The sequence below is a fragment of the Bos javanicus genome, chromosome 11, assembly GCF_032452875.1.
Source record: "Bos javanicus breed banteng chromosome 11, ARS-OSU_banteng_1.0, whole genome shotgun sequence".
NCBI lineage: Eukaryota > Metazoa > Chordata > Mammalia > Artiodactyla > Bovidae > Bos > Bos javanicus.
The window spans coordinates 104,286,191-104,313,815 of record NC_083878.1 but is presented as its reverse complement, the minus strand read 5'-3'; the positions used below and the strand labels follow the sequence as shown (position 1 = coordinate 104,313,815).

The 27,625-nt window shown below is 59.9% G+C and overlaps 1 protein-coding gene across 3 annotated transcripts in view; it reads left to right on the top strand.

Moving 5' to 3' along the window:
• Positions 1 to 27,625, top strand: part of SARDH (sarcosine dehydrogenase) — a 60,060-nt gene that overhangs the window by 12,648 nt on the left and 19,787 nt on the right. For all 3 annotated transcript variants that reach the window (XM_061434140.1, XM_061434142.1, XM_061434141.1), the window contains 10 exons: positions 2,667 to 2,771; positions 3,987 to 4,116; positions 8,020 to 8,106; positions 8,403 to 8,493; positions 12,249 to 12,390; positions 15,036 to 15,119; positions 17,102 to 17,215; positions 22,652 to 22,790; positions 24,213 to 24,326; positions 25,781 to 25,928. In XM_061434140.1, coding sequence (XP_061290124.1) covers positions 2,667 to 2,771; positions 3,987 to 4,116; positions 8,020 to 8,106; positions 8,403 to 8,493; positions 12,249 to 12,390; positions 15,036 to 15,119; positions 17,102 to 17,215; positions 22,652 to 22,790; positions 24,213 to 24,326; positions 25,781 to 25,928 — 1,154 coding nt within the window. The remainder of the gene's footprint in view (positions 1 to 2,666; positions 2,772 to 3,986; positions 4,117 to 8,019; positions 8,107 to 8,402; positions 8,494 to 12,248; positions 12,391 to 15,035; positions 15,120 to 17,101; positions 17,216 to 22,651; positions 22,791 to 24,212; positions 24,327 to 25,780; positions 25,929 to 27,625) is intronic.

The following is a 27,625-nucleotide window of genomic DNA, read 5'->3' as shown; positions in this document are numbered from 1 at the left end:
AACTCTCTTGCTTTTTTGATGATCTAGTGGATGTTGGCAATTTGGTCTCTGGTTCCTCTGCCTTTTCTAAAACCAGCTTGAACATCAGGAAGTTCACGATTCACGTACTGCTGAAGCCTGGCTTGGAGAATTTTGAGCATTACTTTACTCGCGTGTGAGATGAGTGCAATTGTGCGGTAGTTTGAGAATTGTTTGGCATTGCCTTTCTTTGGGATTGGAATGAAAACTGACCTTTTTCAGTCCTGTGGCCACGGCTGAGTTTTCCAAATGTGCTGGCATATTGAGTGCAGCACTTCCACAGCATCATCTTTCAGGATTTGAAATAGCTCCACTGGAATCCCATCACCTCCACTAGCTTTGTTCGTAGTGATGCTTTCTAAGGCCCACTTGACTTCACAGTCCAGGATGTCTGGCTCTAGGTCAGTGCTGTGTATTCCTGCCACCTCTTCTTAATGTCTTCTGCTTCTGTTAGGCCCATACCATTTCTGTCCTTTATCGAGCCCATCTTTGCGTGAAACGTCCCGTTGGTGTCTCTAGTTTTCCTGAGGAGCTCTCTAGTCTTCCCTGTGTTGCAGCTTCCCCTTCCTGTGCACTGACCGCTGAGGAGGCTTCTCTTCTCTCCTTGCTGTTCCGTTTCTTTGATGTCCTTTATCAGGAGGTTCTCTTTGTTCCTGGATATTAACTGTTTTTATGATGAAAGTGTTTTTATCTGTCAAGTACTTTTTCTGCACCTATTGAAATAAATTAGTGTTTTTCACCCTTTATTGATAGTGGTATATGACCTAGATTGATTTTCAGATGTTAAGCCAACTTTGCGTCCCTGAAATAAACCGCACTTGGCCAGGGTAGATAATCTTTTTTATATGTTGCTGGGTTCCGTTTCCTAGTATTTTGTGAAGGCTTGTTGTTGTTTAGTTGCTAAATCGTGTCCGACTCTCTGCAACCCCGTGGACTGCAGCATACCAGACTTCCCTGTCCTCCACTGTATCCCAGAGTTTGCTCAAACTCATGTCCATTGAATCGGTGATGCCATCCAACCGTCTCATCCTCTGGATATTTGCATCTACATTCATAACTGTCACAGTTCTCCCCCCCCAAACGTCTCAAAAGATCTGTCAAACAGTAATATTTTCTGCGTATTCATACAGAGCAGAGAGAGCATGTAAAGTCTCCAAGCTGCACTGCCCTCCCCGAAGGGCTCTTCGCTCTGATCTTCTCCATCAGCCTCTGCTCCGCAGTCACCCCGGGACCCTCCTCACCCATCTTCTGTTCGTATGCGCTGCTCTCCGTGCCCAGGGCATGGTCTCTGGCCACTTACTGAGAAGGCTACTTGGGGAGATAAATGCTTCTGTGTACATGAACAGTCAAAAAGAATCTTTATTCTTTCTCACACCCAACTGATGAGGACCTCTGCCTTCAAAGTCGTCTTCAGAATTTGCTGGACTTTGCCCCGGGTCTTCCAGCCTCCAGGGCTGCTGTTTCTTTATTTAGGACCCACCTGTTCCCTTGTGTCCCAGCGGTCCATTCCAGCACAGCCTTTGTGCAGGCCTGGTCCAGTCATTCGTGGGCCCTTCAGGACTGAGACGCACAACTTTCAATCTGAGAAGTCATCTTGGCTTTTTGCTTTGACTTTCCTATGACTCCATTCTCCGTGTTTTCTCTTCCTGGAGCCCCTGTGAGGTAAATGTCAGCCCTTCAGGACTGACTTTCTAATTTTCTTACTTTTCCCCGTTCCTGATTCCCGCGCCTCATGTGTTTTAGCCTGACCTGGAAGATGTTCTTGGCCTCATCCAGTCCTTCTGTCAAACGCTCTTCTCTTTGATGAGGGACCTTGGCGTCGGTGTCTCCAAAAGAATCTCCAGTCTGTTGTCGAGGGGGGAATGGCAGCCCACTCCTCACCTCCCTGGAGCCTGGGGTCTCTGGGACCCTTTTCACCAGAGACACGTCCGCGGGCCTGTGGGGCGGGGCTCGGGGCTGGAGGGCGCGGCGTCTGGACGGAGGGCACCCGGGTCCAACGGCTTTGAGGAGACCCCAGTCCAACCTTCTGTTCACATACATACACACTCTCTCTCACACTCACACACACGTGCACACTCACACACATGCACACATGCACACACAAACGTGCACATGTCCACATGCACACACTTAGACACGCTCACACACACATGCATACTCACACACATGCACACATGCACACACATGCACACATGTGCACACACGCACACACTTACACACATGTGCTTGGCCACCACCTGCAGGCTGGGCCTGTGCAGACTAGAGGGAGTATGGAGGCTGGCAGACTCTCCCCTGACCCCCAGCCCCAGCTGAGGCACAGCCCCCACCCACTCTGCCCCCCCAGCCCCAGCTGAGGCATGCCCCCCACCCACTCTGCCCCCCTGGGCTGGTGGAGCTCTCCTGTCTTCTGCTCTCTGTGGTTTTACCTTTGAGCTGCCCCCTCCTTCCCACATCTCTGCTGCCGTCTTACGGGTGTGAGCGGGGGGCTCTGTCCACTGTGTAAGCAAGGCCCCAGGTCCACCGTGTCCTCAGAGTCCTACAATGAGGAGGAGGCACCGTGGGCCCTGCAGGGTCTGTGAGCCCTGGTGGAGGTGCTGGCCCACTGCCCTGCCCCGCTGACCCCGAGGCCTCTGTGCTCTGCCCTCTAGAACATGCCCAACGTCCGCGACCATGATGCCTCTGTCTACCTCCGGCTGCAGGGGGACGCCTTGTCTGTGGGCGGCTACGAGACCAACCCCATCTTCTGGGAGGAGGTGAGACACCAGGGCTCGAGGGGGGGTGTGGGGCTGCGTCTCAGAGCGGAGACGCCCTCTTCCGGAGACCCCCGTCCTGGAGCTCTCCCCCCACCTGAGAAGTGGCAGGTCCCCCATCCCATGAAGTTGAACCCACATTTCTCCAGCCCTTAAGAACCTGGCACGCGGGCATATACAGACCCGGGGCAGGCGGAGGGCTGGCCTCAAAGCAGCAGTAGTCAGAGGCTACAAGCTATGCAGTGGGGACTCTAGTAGATGATGAAGGCATGTAAGCCCTCCGCCCATCAGCAAAGCATCCCTCACCCTCCCCTGCCTGCTGTGGCTCTAGCTGTGTCTCCCTCCGGCCTGGGCTGCTCTCCTGGCAGCTTCTGCAGGAAGCTTCATGCAGGCCCAGCTTCATGCAGGCCCAGCGCCCCCCTCAGCACCCTCAGCCACTTCAACCACATATGGGCCACCCCGGCTCTCGTATTCATGTGTTTAGTCTTCAAATTGAACAATAAAATGACTCCTTTCGGCCAGATACTGTTTTACTTTGGGGAGAAAGAGGAAGACCAAGATAAAAGTCTCTGTGCCCGGAGGCCTGTATTCTGGTGGGGAGACACACAATAAATAAACAAAGAAGTCACGTAATTTGGGATGGTGATCTGAACCCTGAGTGAAGTTAACAGGCTGAGGGTAAGCCTAGTGAGACTGGAGTGGAAGGATGTCCTTCAGACTGCGGTCAGGCACGGCTGGATGGGGGTCTGACATCTGAGTGGACCCTGCAGAGGGAGGGTGGGCAGCAGCTCGCCCATGGGGTGAGGGCCCTGTGGTCAGACCAAGCTTGGTGTCCTCGAAGAACCGAAGGAAGGTCAGCGTGGCTGTGGGTCCGTGGTGGATGTGGGCAGGGCCTGCTTATGTAGGGTTTTAGGAGACACAGAGTCACAGGGGGTCTTGCGGGGCTCGAGAGCAAGAAAGGGCCTGATCTGACTTGGGCGAATGGGTTGAAGGAGGGCAGCAAGCAGGAGGCCATTGCAACAGTCCAGGGCAGAGCAGGTGGGCCTGGGTCCAGGCAGGAAGGGGGAGCAGACAGGCCCTCTGGGGGGTGGGGGAGGGGAGACAAACGGGACTGTCTAGACCATCAACACCCGATGGAGACGCTGGCCAGGGCCTGCCCGGCTCCGCACTCCAGGGGCAGGCCGGCTGGCACAGGGCAGCTTCCCGCCATGTCCCCAGGTGTCGGATGAGTTTGCCTTCGGCCTCTTCGACCTGGACTGGGATGTGTTCACCCAGCATATTGAAGGTGCCATCAACCGGGTCCCCGTGCTGGAGAAAACTGGGATTAAGTCCACAGTCTGCGGCCCCGGTGAGTGGGGAGGCCCGGAGCTGGGGACGGGTGGGAGCTGGCCGCCCCCAGAGTGTGGCCGGCCGGCCCTCCGTCCTGGGCGGGCAGCACTGTGCGTCTTCCTCCCTGCAGGTGACAGACATAAGCCTGCCCCCTGGCCCCAGCCAGACCTCTGCCCGCCCTACCCTCCTGGGGGCCACCTGGGCTCAGTCCCTGCTTGAATCTGGTGCCTTCAGCTGTGAGATGGGGCGAGCCCCTCCCAGCGCCCAGTGAGGCTGAGCCAGGGAGCAAGGGCCAAGCTCGCTCCTGATGCTGTTCGCTCAGGCCTGCGGGCCCCCCGGGTCAGCCTCACCCCTCTGCCTTCTGGCCACACTCCCTCACAGCGTGGAAAGGCCCCACCTGGGGCCTCCCCTCTGGTCCCCAGAAGAGTTGGACCGCAGGAGGCTGGAGCAAAACGGCATGAACCAAAAGGCTCAGCTTCTGAGTGCCCGTCTCGGGTGTGCAGGGTGCAGGCCCCAACCCTGCCTGCCAGCCGGCCGGGTCAGACCCCAGGCCAGGGCAGACTGGGGCCCTCGATGCTGGCATGTTCAGCCAAGACCACTCACTTGCTGTGGGAGGGCCAGCTGGCCAGGCTACACCGCAGACGTTCAAAGTGTTGTGACGGGGGTCACTCAGAACGCAGCGGGGAGAGGGGACGGCTCCGTGACTGGGCCTGGGGCAGGGTCATCCTAGGGTGCCCCAGGGAGTTCAGGGACCCCAGGGTGGGGGAAGATCCATGCATGCCGAGCGAGCCGTCTGAGCTGAGTCTCAAAGGCTGCATGCAGATGGAGAAGATTTCAGAGTAAGATCCGAGCCCGAGGCCCCAGAGGCGGGCCATGGTGTGAAGGGACTCCACGGTGTCCACTCAGCTCCTTCTGAGAGCTGAGTGCCTGGAGCCCAGAAGGCTGGTGGGGAGCTCCTGTGTTGGAGGCTGGGCGGAGCCTCTGCAGTGGGAACCCAAGGCGGTGGGCTCTGGGCAGGGTAGAAGGCGTGTTCCAGGGTGAGGGCGTGGAGGCGGGGGTGGGGGATGAGGCGGCCAGCCTGGGGTCCTGGCAGAAAGAGGGTGGCCTCTGGGCAGAAGAGGGGCCCAAGGCAGCCCTGAGGCCCAGACGTCTCAGCTGTGGGGCTGCGTGTGGCACAGGCCAGGGCTCACAGGGGCCTCTAAGATATCACTGGCTCCTCCTCTCGGCCAGAGGCAGGCTCTCAAAGCTGGTGGGTACAAGATGGGCCACCTAGAGGGTGCCATGTGGGGCGTTGGGGCCAGGGTTCCGGGTGGGGGAGCGGGCCTGCAGGCGCAGACGTACCGCCCCATCCTGGCTCCAGCAGAATCACAGGGGTGTCCCCCTCCTTCCTGCACAGAGGGGCCCCTTTAATCCTCAACAAAGGCAAGAAGCAGGGAGTGTGTGCCTACCTAGCGGTGGAGAGAGGGTCAGAAAGACAGTTGCCCAGAAAGGAAGCTCTGGGTCTGAAACTCTGCGTTCCTTGAGCCTTGGTGTCCTCGTCTGTGAAATGGGTGGCAGGCCGAATGAGGAGGGGAAGCCACACGTGAGCTTCAGGCCAGCGGGCAAAGTCGTCCCTGGGGGCCGAGCAAGGAGTGAGGGGCAGGCCAGGCCAGGGGAGGGAGGGGTCCCGACACCCAGCCTGCAGCCTGCCGAGGCGCCAGGCCCTCCTGAGCCCCGAGTACATGGGGTCCAGACAGCCGCCAGCCCTGGCTTCTTCAATCTGTTCGGCTCATGAAGGAGCAAAGGTGAGCAGGCAGCTTTCCCGGAAGAGGTAGCTGGGGTCCCCCCTGGCCAGCCCGGGAGGTTCGGGGCACAGGATGTGGGCTCAGGCTGAAGACTCACTGCCCCAGGGCTTCCCGGGCCTGGTGGGGCTGTCAGGGAGAAAGCCAAGGCGAAAGCAATGTTGCTCAGTTGCATCCGACTCTTTGTGACCCCATGGACTATAGCCCATGAGGTTCCTCCATCCATGGAATTTTCCAGGCAAGAGTATTGCCAGGCCCGACACAATCCCAGGGAACGTCCTGGCTCTAACGGGATTGCGGGTCAGCGACCCAAGAAGCCCCACTGGGAGAATGTGTCTGTCAGGACCCCTGGAGGCTGGTTTCCCAGCGTGAGGAAGGTTCTCTGGGGACACGGGCCTTTTTGCTGGCCGGTCAACGGCCCTCGGCCTCCGGGACAGAACAGGGAAGTCCCAGGACCCTTGACTTCAGGAAGCGGGGGGCCCTCAGACCTCTTGTTCCAAGGTCGGGACGTCAGAGGCAAGTTTGGGGGCCCCCGTCCCGGGCATCCGGCATCTTCTTGAATCATTTTTTAAACATCCAGGTGACCCTTGACCCCCAAACTTCCCTCCTGCTAACTTTCTGTGAAGACTGTTCAGAACATTCTGGAAACATTTCCAGCACTCCCAGAATGCTCACCAGCATCCCCAAATACAACCATCTCGGGAGCCGCCCCGGCCTCACCCGATGCCCTCCTGGCCTCCCCCGCTTGCCCCTCGCAGCCCGACCTGCACACAGGCCCCCTCATAGGACCTGGGCCCCCACTGACGCCCCCACTGGAGGCCCGCCAGGGTCACTGTGGCCTCCAAGGCCCTCACCAGGGGCCCTGCCCTTCTGTCTGCCCTGCCTCCTCCACCCTGCTCTGTGGCTGTTTGGAAGCCTTCTCAGGTCCCTGGGGCTGGCGGCCTCCTCCGGCTCAGATGCTGAGGGTCGGATACCAGGCTCGGCCGGTCACCAGCAGGGAGGAGGGCAGCGCTTGTGACCAGCACACACGGAGCTTAGGACCCCACGGGGAGCCTGGGGCCCTGACCGGCCAGGCGGCGTCCGCCTCTGTGACCCGGGGTTCTGGTGGCGCCGGCAAGGTGGTTAGGAGCGGCCTGCCCTCCGGTCACTCCAGACCCCTTATCACGTAGCACTTTTCCCCCCAGACACCCTCCTTTTTGCTTACTCATGCTTTGGCTCTCTGTCCCACTCACTCTCCCGGCAGCTCCCCGAGGGGTGGGGCCTGTTCAGTCGCCTCCCAGGGCCGAGTTCTGGGCACAGACGGGTGGGCTGCAAATATTTGTGACCGAGTAACTCACAGCCCTGTGAAGTCCGCGGTCATCGGGACCATGATCCCTGTGTTACAGACGAGGGTCCAAGGCTCTTCTGAGCCAAGGTCACACAGCCAGGAATCAGTAAAGCAGGGTTCAAACCCAGGACTGTGGCTGCCAAGTGCGGCTCTTTATAATCATACCAGAGTGGGTAGCAGCAAGAATACTGCAGTGGGCAGTCTTTCCCTTCTCCAGGGGATCTTCCCAACCCAAGGATTGAACCTGGGCCTCCCGCGTTGCAGGTGGATTCTTCACCATCTCAGCCACCAGGGACGCCCTTTTTAATCATGCTCGAGCGTTCCTCTCCACCAGTCCTAGCCTCCGTCCCCAGCACGCTGGCGGCAGACAGAAGCCAGAGGCTTGGTCCCCTCTCCCAGAGAACTTACAACCCTTCATTCACTGAGCGAGCATGTATCAAGCACCAACTGTTTGCTGGACCCTGTGCCTTGAGATACGGCAGCGAGCAAAGCCCGGCCCTTGCATTGCCCGGGTTCAATGGGCAGGAACGCCCTGCTGTGATACAGCGGGAAGCTGGCGCAGGGACGGGAAGCTGTGCCGGGGACTCGGGGAGAGGTCCCCCGCCAGCAGCAAGTCACGAGACACACCTGGGCCCCACGAGGTGGAGCCCAGTTCAGATCATCAGTGAGGAAGACCTCAGCGGAACGTGGCAGGAGGGAGCAGGGAGGAAGCGGCCTCGGATGCCCACTCCCGCCTCAGTTATTGTCCTCTTGGGAGATTGCACCCAGGAGCATGTGGCCAGGAGGGACCCTCAGGCTCTCCCCTCCCTTTCAGAGTCATTCACCCCGGACCACAAGCCCCTGATGGGGGAGGCGCCCGAGCTCCGCGGGTTCTTCCTGGGCTGCGGCTTCAACAGCGCAGGTGAGTACGGGCAGCGCAGCTTCCCCGACTCCTGCCGTCTCGGAAGTAAGGGGCCCAGCTGGGCTCTCCTCCAGTTCTCAGAGCCGCCCCTTCCTGGGATGGGGGTGGGCCTAGGAGCGCTGTGGCTGGGACAGGGGTGGAGATGGGACAGGCCTGCCAGGAGGAGGCATGTGGCACCCCAGGGGTGAGATCCAGGGCATAGGGGCTGACGCTGCCCACAGAGGTGGGAGGGGCACGGAGGTGGGGTGCAGGGCCTGGGGGCGGATTGCAGACCCACAGCTCTCTGCTCCTGCCAGGAATGATGCTGGGCGGTGGCTGCGGGCAGCAGCTGGCTTATTGGATCGTCCACGGGCGCCCAGAGAAGGACATGCACAGCTATGACATCAGGCGAGTGCCCATGGGGGCTGGTGGGTGGGCGGTGGCTGCCCTAGAATGGGGCGGCGGAGGTGATGGTTTGTCACTAAGTCGTGTCCAACTCTTGTGACCCCGTGGACTGTAGCCCTCCAGGTTCCTCTGTCCATGGGATTCTCCAGGGAAGAATATTGGAGCGGGTTGCCATTTCCTTCTCCAGGGGATCTTCCCGACCCAGGGATCGAACCTGGGTCTCCTGCATTGCAGGCAGATTCTTTACCGACTGAGCTACAAGGGAAGCTGCTGGGATGGGGTGGGGTGGGGTGAACATCCTGGGCTCTTTAGAAAGGAGCCTTCCCTGAAATCCAGAGGGCGTCTTGGAAGAGGTGGCAGTAAGCAAAGAAGGAAGAGGCCAGCTGGGGGAGGGGTCAGTGCTGCAGGGTGCCTGGGTTTGGCAAATCCACCGCCCTCTACAGTTTCCAGGACCTCTCGTCCCAGTGTCCTGCCCAACCTGTCCGACGGCTCTGGGGTCAGCAGTGGGATCCCATCGTCCCACTTTGCAGATGGGGAGACTGAGGCCGGGGGAGCAGGCTGCCCAGGGATGGGGCTGAGCCAGGGTGGTCACTGCTGGGATCTGAGCACGTCTGGGAGGCAGGCAGCCCCGAGTGAGACGTTGGCCGCACACTTCACTCACGGGGAGACTGGAATAAATCGGACCCCGTGCAAGCCCGTCCCTCTGTAACGGGGGTGTGAGGCGCTTGCTGGGAGCAGTGAGCGTGTCTGAGTAGGCAGAATGCTCAGCATCGGGTCTGTGCGTGAAACACTAAAGAAAGCTGAGCTGAGGCCAGTGTGCGTGCGGGGCTGCTATCGGAGCTGGGAGGCGTCCGGCTTGCCCACTGCCCTCTGTGAGCTGGAGCAGTGAGGCCCCGAGGCAGGGTCGGTGGGGCCAGGCTTCCGCTCCTTGGGTGGCAGTTCTGTGGCCCGAGCACTGCAGAGGGCAGAGGAGACAGCGGCTTGGAGAGGCCTCTGTGGGGGCCCAGCCCGTGGCGCTGTGATGGCTCTGGGCAGATGGGCTCCCTGGAGAGACCCCGGCTGCCCGGCAGGGCTGGAGGTGGTGGGGGTGGTGGAGACCACTCTGGTTCAGCTCAGCGCACCCTGGCTCCTCTTCTAACCTCGCCCCGTCCTGGCCTGATGGGGACTTTGTGTCCACAGGGGTGTGTCCGCCACCCACACAGACAGGCAGGCATACCCTGAGATCCCCTCCCCGTGGCGCCTGGCACAGCGCGGTCTGCTGCCTCGGAGACAGTCTGGGGCTGTGCCCACGTGCTCTCCCAAGAGAGGAATGTTCCAGAGATGATAAAGCTGCCCAGGGCCTCAGGGATGGGCCAGTCCCAGCCCCTCCGGCTACAAACAGCAGAGCAGAGGAGCCCTCACAGGAGGCGGCTCGCCTGAAGTCACCGGGCGCTGGAGCCACAGCCGCCCAGCTCCAGGCCTGCAGGCTGTCTGCCATCTCCCCTCCCTCAGGGGTGAGGCCTCCGCCCTGGGAACCGATGGACCAGGGTGCAGCCTGGGCCTCACCAACGGCCTCCCGCCTCCAGGGCTGGTGGACGCCCCCCTCAGGGGCTCTGGGCCTCTCTCCCTCCCTGCCTCCTCTCACAAGCAAGACATCAGTGGGAGCGTCTTGGGGGCCCCTTCGTGGGTGCGCACAGAGCCGCCGCCCCTGCCCCGGCCAGCTGGGACCTCGGGTCACAGGTCGGAGAGCAGAGGGTCCCCGGAGGGAGACCCCCAGAGCTGCGATCTCGGGGCTGGGGGCTGGTCCGCCCACTCTCCCGGCCCGGACAGTGTGCCCCAGGAGAGGACCAGCTGAAGACGTCCGACCCGAGCAGTCCCTGACGTGGGACTTGGTGCCCACCCAGCACCACGCCCCGTCCCCACACACATACTGGGCGGCCGCCACCCCCAGGCCAGCCTCCGGCACGGCACCCGGGGCCTCTCAGCACTAATGAGCGGGGGTGGAGACGGGCCGTGGGGGCGGCGAGGCGGGGGTAGAGGGTTCTGTGCGGGGAGCGGGGGGCCGCGCTCGTCCCTGTGCTCACACATGCAGGGGGTTGGAGGGCAAGCTCGGGCACGGAGGTGACTGGGGGTCACCTGTGGGGGAGGCTCCCAGGGTAGGCCCTCCCTGTTAGCTGTGTGGCCAGTTCCCCTCTCTGACCTGGGTCTCTCCATCTGTGAAATGGGGACGAGGGTCCCCTCTCCCAGTGGAGGCGTCTGAGGTTCACGGTGGGGATGTGCCCCCCACCCCCGGGGCCTGGCCTAGGCGGGGCCCAGAGCGCAGGCCGCTGGTTTGAGGAGAGTCGCTGGGGTCCTGGCAGCCAGGAAAGGAGGAGTCGCTCCTTACTACATTGGGAGGGCGGCTGGACGCTGGTGCCCGGCTGCAGGCCCCTCTGCCCGCCTGCATGCAGGTGGGAAACGGCAGCCTGGGCTATGCGGGCCCCAGGGAGGGCCCCTCTTCCTGCTGACCCCTGCTGGTGCTCTGGCTCAGCAGAGTGCCTGCTCCTGACACCCACAGGCGTGCACAGGTGTGAGCAGAAGGCCGGCGGGGGCTGGTCCAGATGGGCAGGATCTGTCCGTCTGGGGATCACCCAGCCCTGCCCCAGGCCCATCCCCCTCCTCGGTCCCGGCCGCGCCTGGGCACCCCCAGACCCCCGTCCATAAGCCGCCTTCATGCTGAAGCTCCTGGCTCAGTACAGGCTGGTCTCCTGTCCCGTGCAAGGAGCCAAACCAGGGCCCCACACGTGAGGCCGCTCTGAGGACCAGCCCTGGGTTCTCGCAGCCGGCCCCCAGCCCCGCCCTGGAAGGGAGCCCCTTACGCGGTAGCAGCCACTGTGAATGGAGTCGGCGTCAGAACCCTCACGAGTGTGGTCCCGCTGCCCCGCCCAGATTGGGCACCGCGCAGACGAGAACCACGTGAGAACTGAGAGTTGGCAGGCACAACGAGGCCCGGGCGGGGTCCCTGAGGACAGCAGCCGGTGGGGACGCAGCCGGGGGGGCGGTGGTCCTGGAGGACAAGCGAGATGCCCACAGGTGGGGGGAAGGCGGGGGCTGGGGGTGTTGAGCTGGGCACCTGAGGGGTGGGCTGTGCCCGGGGAGGGCAGCGGGGCCCAGCGGGGCTGTGCTCTGTTTGGCTCGGGCGGCCCTGCAGTCCAAGGAGGCCAGGCAGAAGGGCCGTCGGGTGGCCCGGCCATCGCGCCCGTGAGCAGGCTGGGGAGGCGCCTCTGAGCTCGGTGGGAAACGGCGAAGGGCCCGTAGGTGGAGCTGGACGCCCCTGGGGGTGACGTGATCCCCCCAGCGGCCCGGGGGAATCCTGCGGGGATCCTGGCCACAGAGTCCCCGGGTGCAGGGTCTGCAGACACAGCTAGGGTCCCCAGACAAGCCTCCATTCCTCTGGGGGGTTTCTCATCTTCACCCCTTGTTTCTGCCGAGGGGGCCCCATGGAGAAAGAGGCTGTCACACCTGCTGACCCCAGACTCTGAAGACCCCAATGTTAACCTCCACCGGAAGGTCCAGGCTTCTGGGTGGCTCCCCAGTAGGACGAGGGGCATGGCTTACCCCCAGCACGACCCCAGCCTGAGGCCCTGCGCCCACAGTCCCTGTGCCTGACGGCTGTGGGGGCTGCAGAGGAGGCAGCTGAGCTCCCCAAGGCTTGGGGGTGCCCGAGGCCCCTTTGGGGAGGACTCTGGGAGAGGACAAGGGTCCCCCAGGCGGTGACGCACCCCTCTCTGTCACCACAGGCGCTTCCACCGCTCGCTCACGGGCCACGGCCGCTGGATCCGGGAGCGCAGCCACGAGGCCTATGCCAAGAACTACTCCGTCGTCTTCCCCCACGACGAGCCGCTGGCAGGACGCAACATGCGGACGGGCCCCCTGCACGAGGTACCCCAGCCCCACGGGGCCCGCTCTGCTCTGGCTGCGGCGCTCTCGGGGAGTCCCGGCTGCAGGGCGCGTGAGGTGACGAGGCCGCTGGCTCGTTCCCGGCATTTGCGGGTAAAACGCGCTTGGAGCAGCACAGGCGGCAGGGTAGCCGCGGGGGCAGATGTGTGCAGTCACCGGTCAGGAGGCCGAGCCAGGCAGCAGCCTGCCTGGGCCGTCGTTCCTCCTGACAAACTTCTACTTATATGATGAAACCCATCGTCAGGTGCCCTCTCCTGGGACCTGCCCCTCAGCACTCTTCAGGTCCCCAGCAACCCAGGCTCTGTCCCCCTGCTCCTATCGTCCCCATTCCATCTCCATTCCCGCTTCCTTGCCCTCGTCTGGGGCTGCATGCTTAGCTTACCTGTCTGCAAGGACCCAGCCAGCGGGGCCCGGGCCTGTCTCTGGGTACAGAGCCTGACTCTGGATAGATGCTCAGGGACTGCCCATCCCCTGGACGGGTGGAGCGGGAGGCAGGTGGCAGGCTCAGTGAGCAGGTGGTGTTTATAGAAGACAGGGCCTCCTTCCTCTGAGACCAGTCCCTGGACCCCAGAGGCAGCTGGCGTCCACGCACGCTCCCCGCTATCCCACCAGGACAGAGTCAGCAGAGGTTCCTGGGCTGTCCTGCTCTCCGGCCTGGCCTGGAGGGCCCGGGGGCAATCTTGGGACCCCCGTGGGTTCAGGTTCCCCCCGCCTGACCCCAGGCTTTCATCACCCGCACTGTCTATGTAGCTCAGCTGCTTCCCAAGGAACACAGGGTTGCTCCCCGAGCCTGGGGTGGAAGGAGCCGGGCGCAGACAAGCTGTCCAGGCGCGTACAGCTGTGCCTGGAGGGGACTTGGTGGGCGCACAGCCGTGCCCCCGGGGAGGCATCTACATTCACGCAGGCCTCCACTTCCTCCTTAGCCGCCCCCTCGTGACACCTCCCGGCCGCTGACGGCTGATGTGTGTGTCATCGGGGAGGCGACTTGTCTCGGGCGGAGGCGCCCCCTTCTTACTGGAGGGCAGCAGGCTTTGTGTCCTTGTTCCCAGCCCCTCGGACGCCCAGGGAGACATCAGGGTGTCACCAGCAGGCATGTGGCCGCGTGCGTCCTCCCCCTTGAGGCCGGTGGCCCACAGGGAGGGGGAGACACAGGCCATCTGGGCCTCGGGTGCCCGTTGGTCCTGGCTGGCACTTGTAAGTCCTGCCAGACTCAGCTCCCAAGGCCCACTCCTCCTGGGCTCCAGACATGGCTGGGCCCCGGCCCCAGGACCTTCTAAACCCAAGAGTAGAGATTCTTTTCTTCCCCCCCAACCGCATTTATTTTCAAAGCGGTCTGCCACTGAAATAACTTACTGCATCTGCTGTAATGTTTTATTGTGGCAAAGTGCGTGTCACATACAACTTGCCATTTGAACCTGAAGTGCTCAGTTCAGGGGGCTTCAGGGCCTCCACGCTGCTGTGCGACCATACCTCCAGCTAGTTCCAGAACATTCCCGTCACCGCAAGAGGAAGCCTCGTACCCGTTAAGCAATAACTCCCCATCCCCCGCCTTCCAGCCTCGCAAAATCGAAAGTGAGTGAAAGTGTTAGTCGCTCTGTCGTATCCGACTCCCTGCGACCCGGTGGACTGGAGCCCGCCAGGCTCCTCCATCTATGGGGTTCTCCAGGCAAGAATCCTCCTCCAGGGGATCCTCCCGACCCAGGGATTGAAGCCGGGTCTCCTGCGTTGCCGGCGGATTCTTTACGTCTGAGCACCAGTGCTGTACTCTCTGTCTCTGGGACTGGCCTCCTCTAGTCATTTCAGAGAAATGGAATCATACACCACGCGGCCTTTGGTGACTGGCTCCTTCTCCTTAGCTTGCTCCTGGGGTTCGTCTGTGATCTAACAGGTGTCAGAATGTCCTTCCTTTCGGAGGCTGACGCCCTGTCGTATGGGTGGGCCACACCTGCCGCCCCTGCATTCGTCAGGGCTGTTGTGAACGCGTGTGTGCACAGCTTGGCCATTCCCCTGGTTTCATTCCTCCTGGGTAGACACCGGCTGTGGCATCACGGGGTCCCCGGCTGTCCTGTAACAGACGCCGCCAGCTGGGGGGCTCGGGCTCATTTCTCACCGTTCTGGGGGCTGGATGGTCAGGGGTAAAGGAGTCCACCGCCCGGTCCCTGGTGAGGGCCTTCTTCCTGGCTTCGGGACGGCCATCTCCCCGCTGTGTTGGCTCCTCCTCACTTGATAAGGATCTGGGCTCCGCCCTTGGGCCCTCATTTCCCCTAATTCCCTCCTCACCAGCTCTGTCCCCAGTACAGTCACTCTGGGGATAAGGCTTCAACACAGGAGTTTGGGGTGCAGTTCAGTCCACAGGAGAAGGTTGTTCTACAGATTGGGGATTCTCAGGGCGGGCAGCTGGGGTGCCAGGGGAGACCTAACAGATTGGGGATCCTCAGGGCGGGCAGCTGGGGTGCCAGGGGGACCTAGACCTGGACTCAGAGCCTGGGCTTGGGTCCTGGGTCTGAACACCAGCATCTCTGTATCGTCCACGCCCTGAGGTGTCAGGTGGCGGGTCCCGGCCCCCCTGCCCTGCTCTGGGGGTTCACCAGGCCTGAGTCTGCTCGCTGTGCCCCGCCCCCCAACAGGAGCTCCGTGCACGAGGCTGCGTGTTCCAAGAGCGCCACGGCTGGGAGCGGCCGGGATGGTTCAGCGCCCAGGGCCCAGCTCCGGTGAGTAGGCCCCCGGCACACGCCCGGCCCTGCCCTCCAGCCCCGCCCACTGCCCACCCCCGCGTCCGCGCCCCTCGCTGTCTCTGGCGCTCGGGAGCCTGGTGAGCCGTGGGGTGGGAGGCTCGTCTGGCCTTTGGAGAAGTCGAGCCCCTGCTGGTCCGCCCGGTCCGCCTGTGACCTCGGGGCCCTGCCACGGACGTCACTCACCACCCACAGTGCCCGGCCTCCCACCGCCTTAGATGGGCCAGGGGCCCAGGAAAGCTGGTGCTCCACAGCGAGGAGGCCACACACGAGACTCCCCCGTTGACGGGAGAAATTAGAGCATCTTCTCATAATGTTGTTATATATTTTTGGCGGCTGCAACTGTTAATGTGAGTAGGAGGATTGAGCACAAAATGACGCATTCCGTGTGTTAGTTTGTAAGTTGGGGTTTTCGCAGTGTCCTGGCCTCTGGGTGCCCTCTTGGGGGCTCCCAACTCCCACCCAGTTCCTCCCAGGGAACTGGGTTCTCAGAGGAAAGACTGGGAACCATCCTGCCTGTGAGGCCCTGGGTCTCTGGGGCAGGTGGTGTGATGCTTTAATACAACCAGGGGGATAGGAGTGGATCCAGGTTTTTACAAATGAAAAGCCCCTTCCTGCCGCTATACTTCAGCAGCCACCTTCCAAGTGCGACCTATCTCCCATCTCCATAGCAACCATGTCCCAAGGCAAGTTCCTGATGACCTCTGGGGTCAGCAGAGAGGAGAGGCCTGCACAGACCCCTCCCTGCCTCCAGCCTGGTGCCTGGAAGCCCCTCTTTCCCAGAACCCATGGGCAAGGGGAGGAGACCACAGCCAGAATCAGGAACACACCCTTGGTTCGTAGATGGGTGGGCTTTGCAGCCCCCTCCCACCCAGGAGCCACCCTGGGAGCCCAGGGCATTGGGCGGCCGGACATCCCCTACTCCCTGCTTCCTGGCCAGGCTGCAGCAGGCTGGGGTGTTCCTGCAGGGGCCTCAGGGGCCAGTGGGAGCCACTTGGCAGGCCAGGGAGATGACTTCCTGCAGAGACTCCTGTAAAGGCCTTCCCTGGACCAGGGCTCGGCCAGGAGCTGGGGGTGGGGACTGAGGGGGTACTTGGAGGAACAGAGAGGCCCAGTTCAGTCAAGACCTCACCCTCAGCTCTTACTGGTGAGAAGAGACAGGGCGGGGCTGGCCCTGCTGTGGGTGAGAGGTGCCGGGCTTGCTCACGCTTTTCCAGGAGTGGCCGTGGAGTTGGGAAGGAGGGGCTCCATCAGCAGGAACAGGACTAGAGTGGGGTGTGGGGTTCTGGGCCTCCCTGAGAGCGGCTGGCCAAGCACAGGAGAGGCCAAGGTAAGAGGCGCTGAGTCCCAGCCTCTGGGGCCCACCGCCTTGCCTCAGGCCAGGCAGTCAGGGCTCTCCGGGGACTGGAGGCAAGCGTCAGTCTCTCTGCACCTTGGTTCCCCCACCTGTCCAGAGACTCCCTTCCTGAACGTGCAAGACCCTCTGAGCAGGGCCAGGCCGGAGCGGGACCGCATCCTGGATCGCCATGGCAACAGCATCCGGAATCCTTGCGGCAGCCACCCCACCCCTGACTCTGTCTCTCTCTTCTTCAGCAGGCTGACCCCTGGGCCTCATCGCAGCCCCTCGGCACTGAGGCGGAAGCCCTGGGGTGGCCCCTGGGGTCCCAGTCAACCCGCCCTGTTTGCTGTTCAGCCCCCTCTCTCCCCCTCTTTGCCTGCCCGAGCACACCCCATTTCTCCTCCGTCTCGGGCCCCGCCCTCCCACTGCCGCGGAGACCACAGTTCGCTCGTGCCGTGCTGCTGGCATGCCTGAGCCAGCCCCGTCCGCAACGCGCTGCCCCGTGATGCGGGTGGGGCCTGGCGAGGGCAGGGCCAAGATCCGTCTGTCCTGTGGGCCTCGGTCTCCAGGCAGCGTGTGCAGGGAGGAGGGCCGGGCTGTGACACCCCCTCGCCTGCCGCAGGTGCTCCCCTATGACTACTGCGGGGCGTACGGGCATCGGGCCCGCGAGGACTACACCTACGGCCGGCTGCTGGGCCAGGAGCACACCTTCAGCTTCCCTCCTCACCACGATGTGGTAGGCCCCCAACCCCAAGGGGCAGAAAGCTGGGCGGCACTTTGGGCCGGTCGGGGGAGGCACCCGGGGAGCTCCGGCCCTCTCCCAGCCGGCTCCCTGTACCCCCATCCCGCTTTGGGCTGACTCAGTTTTGAGGCAGAATAGGTGATGCTCTCCTCGGCCCTCCGGCTGTTCTGAGACTTTGCCAGTGGCGCGGCCTGCTGGGGGCATCAGCCAGGCGGCCTGGCCTGGCTCAGGCTGTGTGGTCTCGGGCTGGGGATTCATCTCTTGGAGGCCTTGGAACCGCCCCCAAGTGTGACTGTGGGTGGCGAGCCCCCTGCCGGATCTGGGGCCATGGTTTCCGTCTGCCGCTCTGACCGAGCAGACCCAGAACAAGGAGGTCCAAGACGGGACCCCCAGGGGGCGAGCAGAGGAGACCGCAGCTGGGGCCCGCTCACTGCCCAGCTTGCTCTGGAAATGGGCAGGTGTGGCTGCTCCGGTGGCTCCTGGGCCCTTCCAAGCCCAGCTCCCTGGTACAGTGGGAGAGGAGGTGACGGGGTCCTAGGGGCCAGGCCTCCCCCAGGTCCGCATCACGCTAGGGGTTCTCAGTGTCTGCAGAGAAGACAACTCCAGTGTCCCTGCTGAGACACCCAGCTGTTGTGTTCCAGAGGAGAATGTGCTCTCTGTGTCCGTGAGCATGTGGCCGACCGCACAGGGGGATGAAGGCCCGCTCAGTGTCTACACTGGGCTGGGGCCACAGCCTCAGCCTGGGGGTTGTCCCCAGAGACGGGAGGCCTGAGAAGCCTCCTGGACGTGGGGCCCCTGCAGTCGTGTGAGGCCCCTCACTCAGAAGCACCGTGGGCTGGGTTTCATGCTCTGCTGCTGCTGCCTACAAATCCTGAATGTATCTTGAGCGTGGCCCATACCTGGACTTTGCACCTGATCCCGTAGGGAAGGAACCACACGCCCCCCCAGGCTTGCTCTAGTGAAGGCGCTGGGGAAGAGGCTTCTGAAACGGGAGGGGAGGCACGTGCCTCGGGAAGTCCAGGAGGCCCTGGGGGCTGCCTCTCCCAGGAGCGAATGGGACTCCGTCTGGCACCTCCGCGGGGCGGCTTCCAAGGCCCACAGGGTGTTCAGGCCCTTAAGGATGTGGGCGCCGGGCCGGGGTGCCAGCTCCACTTCCTGGCTGCATCCCAGCAGAGGCGCCTCGACATCCCGGAGCAGGAGATGCACGCTCGTTCTCAGCCTTGGCAGCTTCCCCAGCCCGGGCAGATGAGACTTGGCCTGCAAGTTGTCTGGGGGTTGGATCTGCAGCCCCAGCAGCGTAAGCGAAGGCACCCTGACGCCTGACAGTGGAGGGGGAGCTGTAAAGGGTGGTGGGGTCTGGACAGTGGTGAGCAGCGGCCTTTGGGGTTCAGGAGATGAGTCAGTGGGATGCTGTGTGGCAGCCAGCTGCCCCGGGGTAGAGGGCAGGGAGCTGGCCCCACGCTGGCCAGTTTCCCTGGTATAGAGACTCGCCATCCATGCCCTCCCTCCCATCCAGGTGGAATCACTGAAGACACGGTGGGGAGGATGCACTTGGGGGCCTCTTGGGGTCCGGGCACTGCTGGATAGACCCAGGCTCCATCATTTCCTCCTGTGTAACCCTGAGCAGACCACGCCCCGTGCCTGGGCCTCAGCAGGCAGCTGGCTGTAAGGCTAATTGTAGACCGCTGGGCAGTGGCGTCTGAACCGTGGGATGGGGGAGAAGGCGCGGGCTGCTGGCCCTCTCGTGGCCTCTGCCCCTCTCTCATTCCAAACTCACCTTCCGGAAGCCTCTGATCTACGTCCTGTCTCTGTAGATGTATCGTATCTGGACGTTTCCCGTAAGGCACTCACACAGTGGTGGTCTTTGGTGACTGGCCTCTGTCACCTCCATGTTTGAGGACATGTCAGTGCTTTGTTACTTCTTCTTCGGAACAGTATTCCATGGCAGGGGTACACTCCTTTTTATTTATCCATTCATCTGTGGACGGACGCGTGAGTCATTGGACTTTGGGGCCATCGTGAATAATGCTGCTCTGCAAATGTGTGCACAGGTTTTTAGGCAAATGTTTTCAGTTCTCGTATCTAGGAGCGGGAGTGCTGGGGCATGTAGTGACTCCGCGTTTAACATTTTTGGGGACCTGCCGAGGGTTTTCCAAAGTGGCTGCACCATTTTATGTCCCCACCCTTGGTGGACGAGGTTTCAATTTCTCTATCCTCATCGGCGTTCGTAATTCTGTTTTTGGTTCTAGCCATCCTCGTGGGTGTGAAGTGGTATCTCAACGATCTGAGTTGCGTTTCCCCAATGACCCATGATGTTGAACATCTTTTTTATGTGCTTATTTAGCCATTTCTTTGTTTCGGAGAAATTTCAATTTGGATATTTTGTTCATTTTAAAATCGAGTTGTTTGTCTTCTTACTGGGTTATAAGAACTCTCTATACATTCTGGATACAAGTTCCATATCCGATTTATGATTTGTAATTATTTTTTCCCTTCTGTGGGTTGTCTTTTCACTTTTTTAGTGATATCATCGGTAGCACAAAAGTTCCTAATTTTGATGAAGTACAGCTTATGTACTTGACATGGACATGAACTTGGGCAAACTCCAGGAGATGGTGAGGGACAGGGAAGCCTGGCGTGCTGCAGTCCATGGAGTTGCAAATAGTTGGACATGACTTGGTGACTGAATGAAAACAGCTTATGGATGCCTTCTTTTGTCCCTGGGGCTTTGGTGTCATATTTAAGAAAGTGTTTCCTAACTCAGGTCACAATGGTTTACTATGTCTTCTTCTCAGAACTGTGTAGTTTTCAGTCTTATACGTAGGTCTGTGGTCCATTTTGATGAAGCTTCGTGAAAGGTGTAAGAAGGGACCCAGCTTTAGACTTTTGCAAGTGGCTATTCAGTTGTTCGGCACCATCTGTGGAAGGTTACTCTTTTCCCCATTGAATTGTCCTGGCATCCTTGCGCAGATCAGCTGGCCATAAGGTGAGGGTTTATCTCTGGACTCTCCATTCCATCCCACTGATCTACATTTCCATCCGTATGTTTGCACCACTGTCTCGAGTACAGTAACTTTGTAGTGAGTTTTGAAATCAGGAAGAGCAGATCTTCTAGCTTTGTTCTCCTTTTTCAAGATTGTCTTGAACATTCCAAGCGCCGTGCATTTCTGTGTGAAGTTTAGCCTCAGTTTGTCAACGTCTGCCGAGAAGCCCGCTGGGGTTTTGGTAGAGACCCTGTCAAATCTGTAGACCAACATGAGGTGCTACCCTCATCTTAGCAATGGTAAGTCTTCATCTTGCAAACACGAGAGGCCTTTCCATTTATTTAGGTCTGCTTTAATTTTCTTCAGAGACATTTTCTTGAGAGTACAAATTTGCCCCTCATTTGTTCAATTTATTTGTAAGCCTTTAAAAACTCTTTTTGAAGATGTAAATGGAATTATTTTCCTAATTTCATTAATGGCTCACTGCTATTGTATAGAAATTATTTTTTTGTTTATGTTGACCCTATATCCTCCAACCTGGTTGAACTATTTTATTAATTATAAGATTTTTTTTCAGTGAGTTCTCTAGGATTTTCTATATGTAAGATCATGTCATCTGTAAATAGAGATAGTTTTACTTCTTCTTTTTCAGTCTGGATACCTTTTATTTCTTCTTGCCTAATTGCCCTGGGTCGGACCTCCAGCACAATGTTCCCTAATGACCAATGATATTGAACGTCTTTTTTATGTGCTTATTTAGTCATTTCTATATCTTTTTTGGATAAATTTCTATTTGGATATTTTGCTTATTTTAAAATTGAGTTGTCTTTTTATTGGATTATAAGAATTCTCTATACATTCTGGATACAAGTCCCTTACCCGATTTATGATTTATAATTATTTTTTCCCTTCTGTGGGTTGTCTTTTCACTTCTTTAATGATATCACTGGTAGCAGAAAAATTCTACCAATACGATGTTGAGTGGAAGTGGCAGAGGGGACAGCCCCGTCTTGTTCCTGGTCTTAGCAGCGGACATCCAGTCTCTCCTCATTAAGTGGGATTTTGCTCGTGCCTTTTATCAGGTCAAGCAAATTCCCTTTTAGTTGTAGTTTATATGGAGTTTTTATCATGAACTGGTGTTGGATTTTGTCAAATACTTTTTCTGCATCTACTGAGATGACCATTTGGTTTTTGTCCTTTGTTCCATTAATATGGTACATTATATTGATTTGGGAATGGTGAGCCAGACTCCCATTTCTGGAATAAATTCCACTTGATCACGTAATCCTTTTTATATGTTGTTGAATCTAGTGTGTTAGTATATCATGGAGGTTTTTTGTAGCTATAGTCATGAAGGATATTGGTCTCTGATTTTCTTATGAGGCCTTTGGTTTTGGTTTTGGGGTAATGTTGGCCTCACGGGAAGAGTTTGTGAAGAACTGGTATTAATTCTTCTTTGAATGTTTGGTAAAATTCACCAGTGAAGCCATGTGGGCCTGGGCTTTTCCGTGTGGAGAGTTTTAAATGACTGAAGAAGTCTCTTTTGGTTGTAGATTTGTTCAGACTGTCTGTTTCCCCTTCAACCGACTTCAGCGATTTGTGTCTTTCTGGGAATTTCTGTTTCGTGTCTGATTTATTGGTGGACAGTGGCTCACAGGAGTCCTTACAATTCTCTCCTATGAATTGGATAGTGACACCTTTCTTTCATTCCTGATTTTAGCACTTGGAGTCGTTTTTGATTCTTGGTAATTTCAGTTAACGATTTGCTAATTTCACTGAACTTTTCCAAAAACCAGTTTTCCATTTGCTGATTTTCTCTATCTTTTGAGATTTTTGTTTATTTCCTTTCCAGTCTTTGTTATTTCTTTCCTTCTGCCTGCACTGGGTTTAATTTGCTTTCCCTTTTCTGGTTTCTCCAAGCGGAGTGCGAGGTGGCTGACTTGAGAGCCTTTGCAGGTATAACGTCGGATGAGACGGCGCTGGCCTCCGCGCGTCAGTCTGCACACGTTGTTTCCTCGTGTTCATCCCTCTCCAAGGGTTTCCAATCCTCCTGGTGACCTTTTCCCTTGATCCACTGGTTATTAAGAAGTGTGTTTTCTAGTTTCACTTATTTGTGAACTTCCCAATTTTCCTTCTGCTGCGGATTTCTAATTGGATTCCATTGTGGTCAAAGAACACATTCCACTGGCCTTCACCCTTTGGAGCGTATCCTCTCGCGGCCCGCGCTCCCCCCGGGTCTCCTGCACCGGCAGGGCGCTCTTCCCTGTGCCCGAGGACACTGTGCACATGCGCACCAGCAGGGCGCTCTTCCTGCGCCCGAGGAGAGTGTGCCCGTGCGTTTCTAGCTGGAGGGGAGGAGAGGGTCTTGGAGCCCAGGGCTGTGGGGTCTTTCTCGGGGAGGCGGGTCCCGAAGCCCCCATGGTACCCCAACTCTGGAACTTTTCAGATCAAGAAGGAGTGTCTGGCCTGCAGGGGGGCCGCGGCCGTGTTCGACATGTCCTACTTCGGGAAGTTCTTCCTGGTGGGCCCAGACGCCAGGAAGGCTGCCGACTGGCTCTTCTCCGCCGACGTCAGCCGGCCCCCAGGTATGGAGCGGGAGGGCTGCGTGCCTCCCCCGCCTCAGCGCGGCCCTGGGCACAGGCTGACCGCTCCGGGCTCACGCAGCTCACGGCTCTGCCCCCAGCCTAGCCCTGGGCCCCCGCCTCCAGCCCCCTCTGCCCTGGTCGCCAAGCCCCAAGGCCCAGCCCCCTCCACCTTCCTCTGCGTCCTCCACTATCCACCTCTGACTTTGTTCGAGAGGGGGTTCGAAGCAGCAGGCTCTCAGAACAGTCTCCTGGGGCTGAGGAGCCTGTCCATTCCCCCTCTAGGAATGCTCTCTCCGATAGGGTTTCTAGAATTCAGTGAAAACACAGGATGCTCACTTGCATTTGAATTCGGAATGAAGGATGAATAATCCCGTGGTGTAAGTGTGTCCCAGACAGTGTTTGGGATCCTCACTTCCCCTTTTTTCATCAACCATGCGCTTAGCGTCTTCCCCACCCATCTACCTGCCCCCAAACTCTCCCGGCCCCACTGCTGTTACTTCCTGGTGATACTGCTGCACCGAAATACCGCACTGAATGGCTTTAAACAACCCTCATGTGTTGTCTTAAGAGTCTGACGCTGGAAGTTCAAAGTCAGGGCCAGAGACCGTGGGATCTCCTGGCTTCCGGCCGCGGCCGCCAGCCCACAACTTTCAACTACATCACTCCAGCCTCTGCCTCTGCGGTCACAGGCCGTCTCCCTGCGTATTCTTCTTCTAAGGACATGAGTCATGTGAGATCAGGTCCATTCTCATGAGTTCTGATCTTCTTAACGTGATCCCATCTGCAAAGACCCTATTTCCAGATAAGGTCCATTTTTCAGAGGGACTGGGATTTAGGACCCCAACACACCATTTAGGGAGACACAGTGCAACCCATTACACCATGTATCCTGCCAAACCACCCACACACCTCATCACATGCCCCTGCTACCCACCTCCCCTGGTCCCCCTCCCCCCATTCACCCTGCTAACATCCTTCTACCCCCCACCCCTCCTCCCATCCATCCCTGCCCCTCCCCTCTCCCCACCTCCCCATTCATCCCCATCTTCCATCCACATATTCATGTATTCAGCATTCATGGAGCTTCTGCTATGCCAGGCTTGGCACTCGAGCACCAAAGTGAATGAGAAGTAAATCCTGCCCTGAAAGTGCCCCAGCGTGAGGTGGGGGGTGGGTGGGAGGGATGGGTGGGAAGAGTCACATTTCAGAATAAGTAAGTCTTCTTGCTCCTTCCTCCTCCGAGGATGGCGGTGCTCGGTGGCCTGCCTGTCCCTCTCTGGGTCATCGAGTCACGGCGGCATCACCAAGCTGAGAGGCCTGTCGGGGTTCCCCCAAGCATCTGGCCAAGGTTGCCCAGCTCTGAGGGACCGCCTGCCCTGCTGAGCGGCTCCCCCCTCTCTGGGGTCTTTCTCCTGCCCGCAGGCTCCACAGTGTACACGTGCATGCTGAACCACCGCGGGGGCACAGAGAGCGACCTGACCGTGAGCCGCCTGGCCCCCGGCCCCCAGGCCTCCCCGCTGGCCCCTGCCTTTGAAGGTGAGAGGTGCCCCGGGGCCCAGCAGCGCCCCGACGGCAGCCTAGCTCAGTGAGGCGGCGGCCAGTGCGGGACGGGCGGGAAGGGCTTCCGAGGCTGCTCTGCAATCCTGCGTGCACCTGCTGCGGTCAGGGCCTGGGACACCAGAGGTCTTGCTGCAATCCCGCGTGCGCCCGCTGCGGTCAGGGCCTGGGACACCAGAGGTCTTGCTTCAGGCTGAATGCAGCCTTTGTTTGGGCAGCGGTGCTGAGCCCTGAGTGCTCGGTGGCTATGCCTTTGAACCTGCCTGTCCTGCGGGGTTTCAGGGCGGCATCAGCATGGGTGTGCTCAGCTCACCTGCCCAGAACAGAGTGAGCCACGGATAAGGCCGTGCCTCCCACGTGGAGGGAGAAGTTACCTCCTTCCTGCCTCCGGCATCTCTGCCGAATCGGCTGTCTTGGTTCCCATGGAACTCCCAGTCTGAGGCAGGGGACAGGTCCTTTGAAGATCTCCAGCTCTGGGCCCAAGCTGATGCCTGGACTGCCCTCTGCAGGTCCTCCACTTCTGCTTGCATGCCTCCAGTGACAGGGAGCTCAGCGTCCGAGCCCCTTATCTGTACGGGTCTGATTCCCTGAGCGAGGTCTGCTGCCCATCACATCACCCCTCGGCGGGCGTGGGAGCCGTCTGGTCTCTCGTGCGGCAGCCCCTCCCATCCAGGAGGGAGAGCGGTGGCCAAGATCCACAGACAGTGACAGGTTCTCCAGGGACCGAGGGCCACACGGCCGTCTAAGGTCGCCCGCCCGGGACGGTGGCTCTCAGGACACCAGGCGGAGCTGGGCTGCCCTCCGCTCAGCAGTTCCCGGGGGGCGGTTTGGCCCAGTGGCTGCTCCACAGGCTGTGGACTCAGAGCTGGCTAGAGGCAGTCTTCCACGTGGGGCCTCTCTGAACCTCAGTCTCCTTTTCAGAAACCCGAGGGTGTTGACGCGTGTCAGCCTCTGGGGGAGGGTCAGTGGTGTGATGGCTGTAAAATTCCAGCCTCTGAAAGCCCACCGCTGGGAACCCTGGGAATGGGGTGGGGACATGGGAATGTGGAGAGAGATGGGAACTGGTGAGGATGCAGCCTCAGAAAGGGACAGAGGCTTGTCCGAGGTCACCCAGCGCTGGTGGCTGAGGTGGGACTCAGGATCTCCCGAGGGGTGACTGTGCTGGGGGCGCTTACACTTCCCTGGATCACAGACCCTTTGAGAAGTGGGAGAAAGCCTTGGACGCTCCCTGAAAATGCTCCCTTGGCATTCTGTCCTGTGGGCGATGAGAACCCAGAGCCCCATTGGGAGGGTCCCCCGACTCAGGCCTGGGTGGCTCACGTTCAAGGGAGGAGGGCTTGTTTCCTCCACGGAGGCCTTGGGCCGCCCCTCCTGGTCCTGCCTCCTCCTGCCTCCCCACAGCCCTGCTCTGAGTCCCGGCGCTTCTCCTGCAGGGAACGGATACTACCTGGCTGTGGGTGGGGCCGCAGCCCAGCACAACTGGTCCCACATCAGGACCGTGCTGCAGGACCGGAAGTTCCGGTGCCAGCTCATTGACAGCTCCGAGGACCTGGGCCTGATCAGCGTCCAGGGCCCGGCCAGGTGAGGAGAGGATGGGGACTTGAGGGCCGGGGTACACCTCGTCCCTCTGTCTGGGCCCAAGGCAGAACCATTTACTGGTCTAGGATGGGACGCGGTGGCTAGCGAGCTGAACGTGCCGGCGACCCTCAAGAGGCCAACCAGGAACATGCTTTTCAAAGCACTGGGATACGGAAAAGCTCTTAATATACGACTCATACTCAATACCTGAGGGTACAGGGGTCGTGGAAGTCTGGCAGGGATGCCTCTGGATGGTTGATATGGCCTGAGAACTGTGTGTGCCATTTCTAAGTGGGCGGAGCCAGACTGGGGCTCCCTGTGCCACCCGGGCTGAGAATGGTGCTCCGCAGCAGGAGGACACTGGCTCCTCCCTGAGCACCTCCAGTGACTAGGTCTACGGACGATCATTGGCTCGTTGATTCATCCTGTGAGCGTTTACTGAGCTGTGTTCCCACCCACGAGGAACCGGCTCCCAGAAGGCCCTTGGATGCTGGCTTCTGCCCGGACAGTCTGAGGCAACGGGACGCCTGGGCACGTGTGCACTTTGGAAAGACCCTCTGGCTGGGCATCAGGGAAGGGCTGGGTGGGGGCGGGGTGGAGGACCAGGGGCAAGCCCCGCGTGTTGGCGCCGACCAGCGGGGTGCCTGGGGTGCTCCAACAGCTGCTCCAGTCCTGACCCCGCCCTTTAGGTGGTGAGAACTGCTTTCTTTCCTTAGTGGTGAAGAAGAGAGGACAGTGTGCCTCCAGCCAGGTTATCCCCCAGCTGCTCGCTGAGACGACGCACGGCTGTGTCCACGGGCATCCCTGTCAGCCTGGGGTCACACCAGGATCCCTGGTCGCTGCCCTCAGACCCCGCCACAGGGTCCATTTTCCCTGGGGCCTTGGAGCTGGCCAAGCCAGCAGCTCCGGGCTGGGTCCTGGGCGGGTGGACCTCCCCTCCCGGGCAGAGCTGCAGGTGGCTCTGCGTGTGCCCCACGTCGCCCAGAGGCCCACAGCGGACAGGCCGGCAGTAGTGCTCGTGGAGTCAGGGTTGGTCGTGTCCCTTATCCATCAGATGCTGGACCTCGGGCTGCTCACGAAAGCCAGTATCTGTTAAGGGGACCTTGGAGGAGACACTGGAGGAAATGGGACTCAAGCCTTGGCACTCTCTGAGGGGCCAGTGTTTCAGACAGAGGGAGCGGCAGGTGCAAAGGCCCCGTGGCGGGAGGAAACGCAGCGACGGCAGGGCTGTGGGGGAGGACGAGCTCAGAGGCCCGCGGAGGCCAGAGCTCGCAAGGGCAGAGGCTGCTCCTCCAGGACAGGGGGCTGAGCAGAGGAGGGGCACGGTTGGACGTGGGCTTTATCGGGGTCTCTGATGCTGGGCCAGAGTATGGGAGGTGGGCAGGAGCCTCAAGGGCCAGGGTAAGGAAGGACTCCAAGGAGGGAGTGACGAGCTGTGTCCGGGTGGTCAGCGGACAAAGACTGAGCATCGACAGGTGGGTTTGGCGGCCCGGTGGCTCCTGCAGACTTGACGAGGGTCATCTCAGGGGTGGCTGGGTGGGGGCGTGCTGAGACAGGAGGAGAGGACAGGAATGGGGCGTGTGGAGAGAGGCTGAGCATGCCAGCCGCAGCAGGAGAACCAGGATGCTGGGATTCTGCAGAAAGATGCATGGACCACGCTTGCCCTGGCCCGGCTCGGGGAAGCGCCCTGTTCTGCAGGT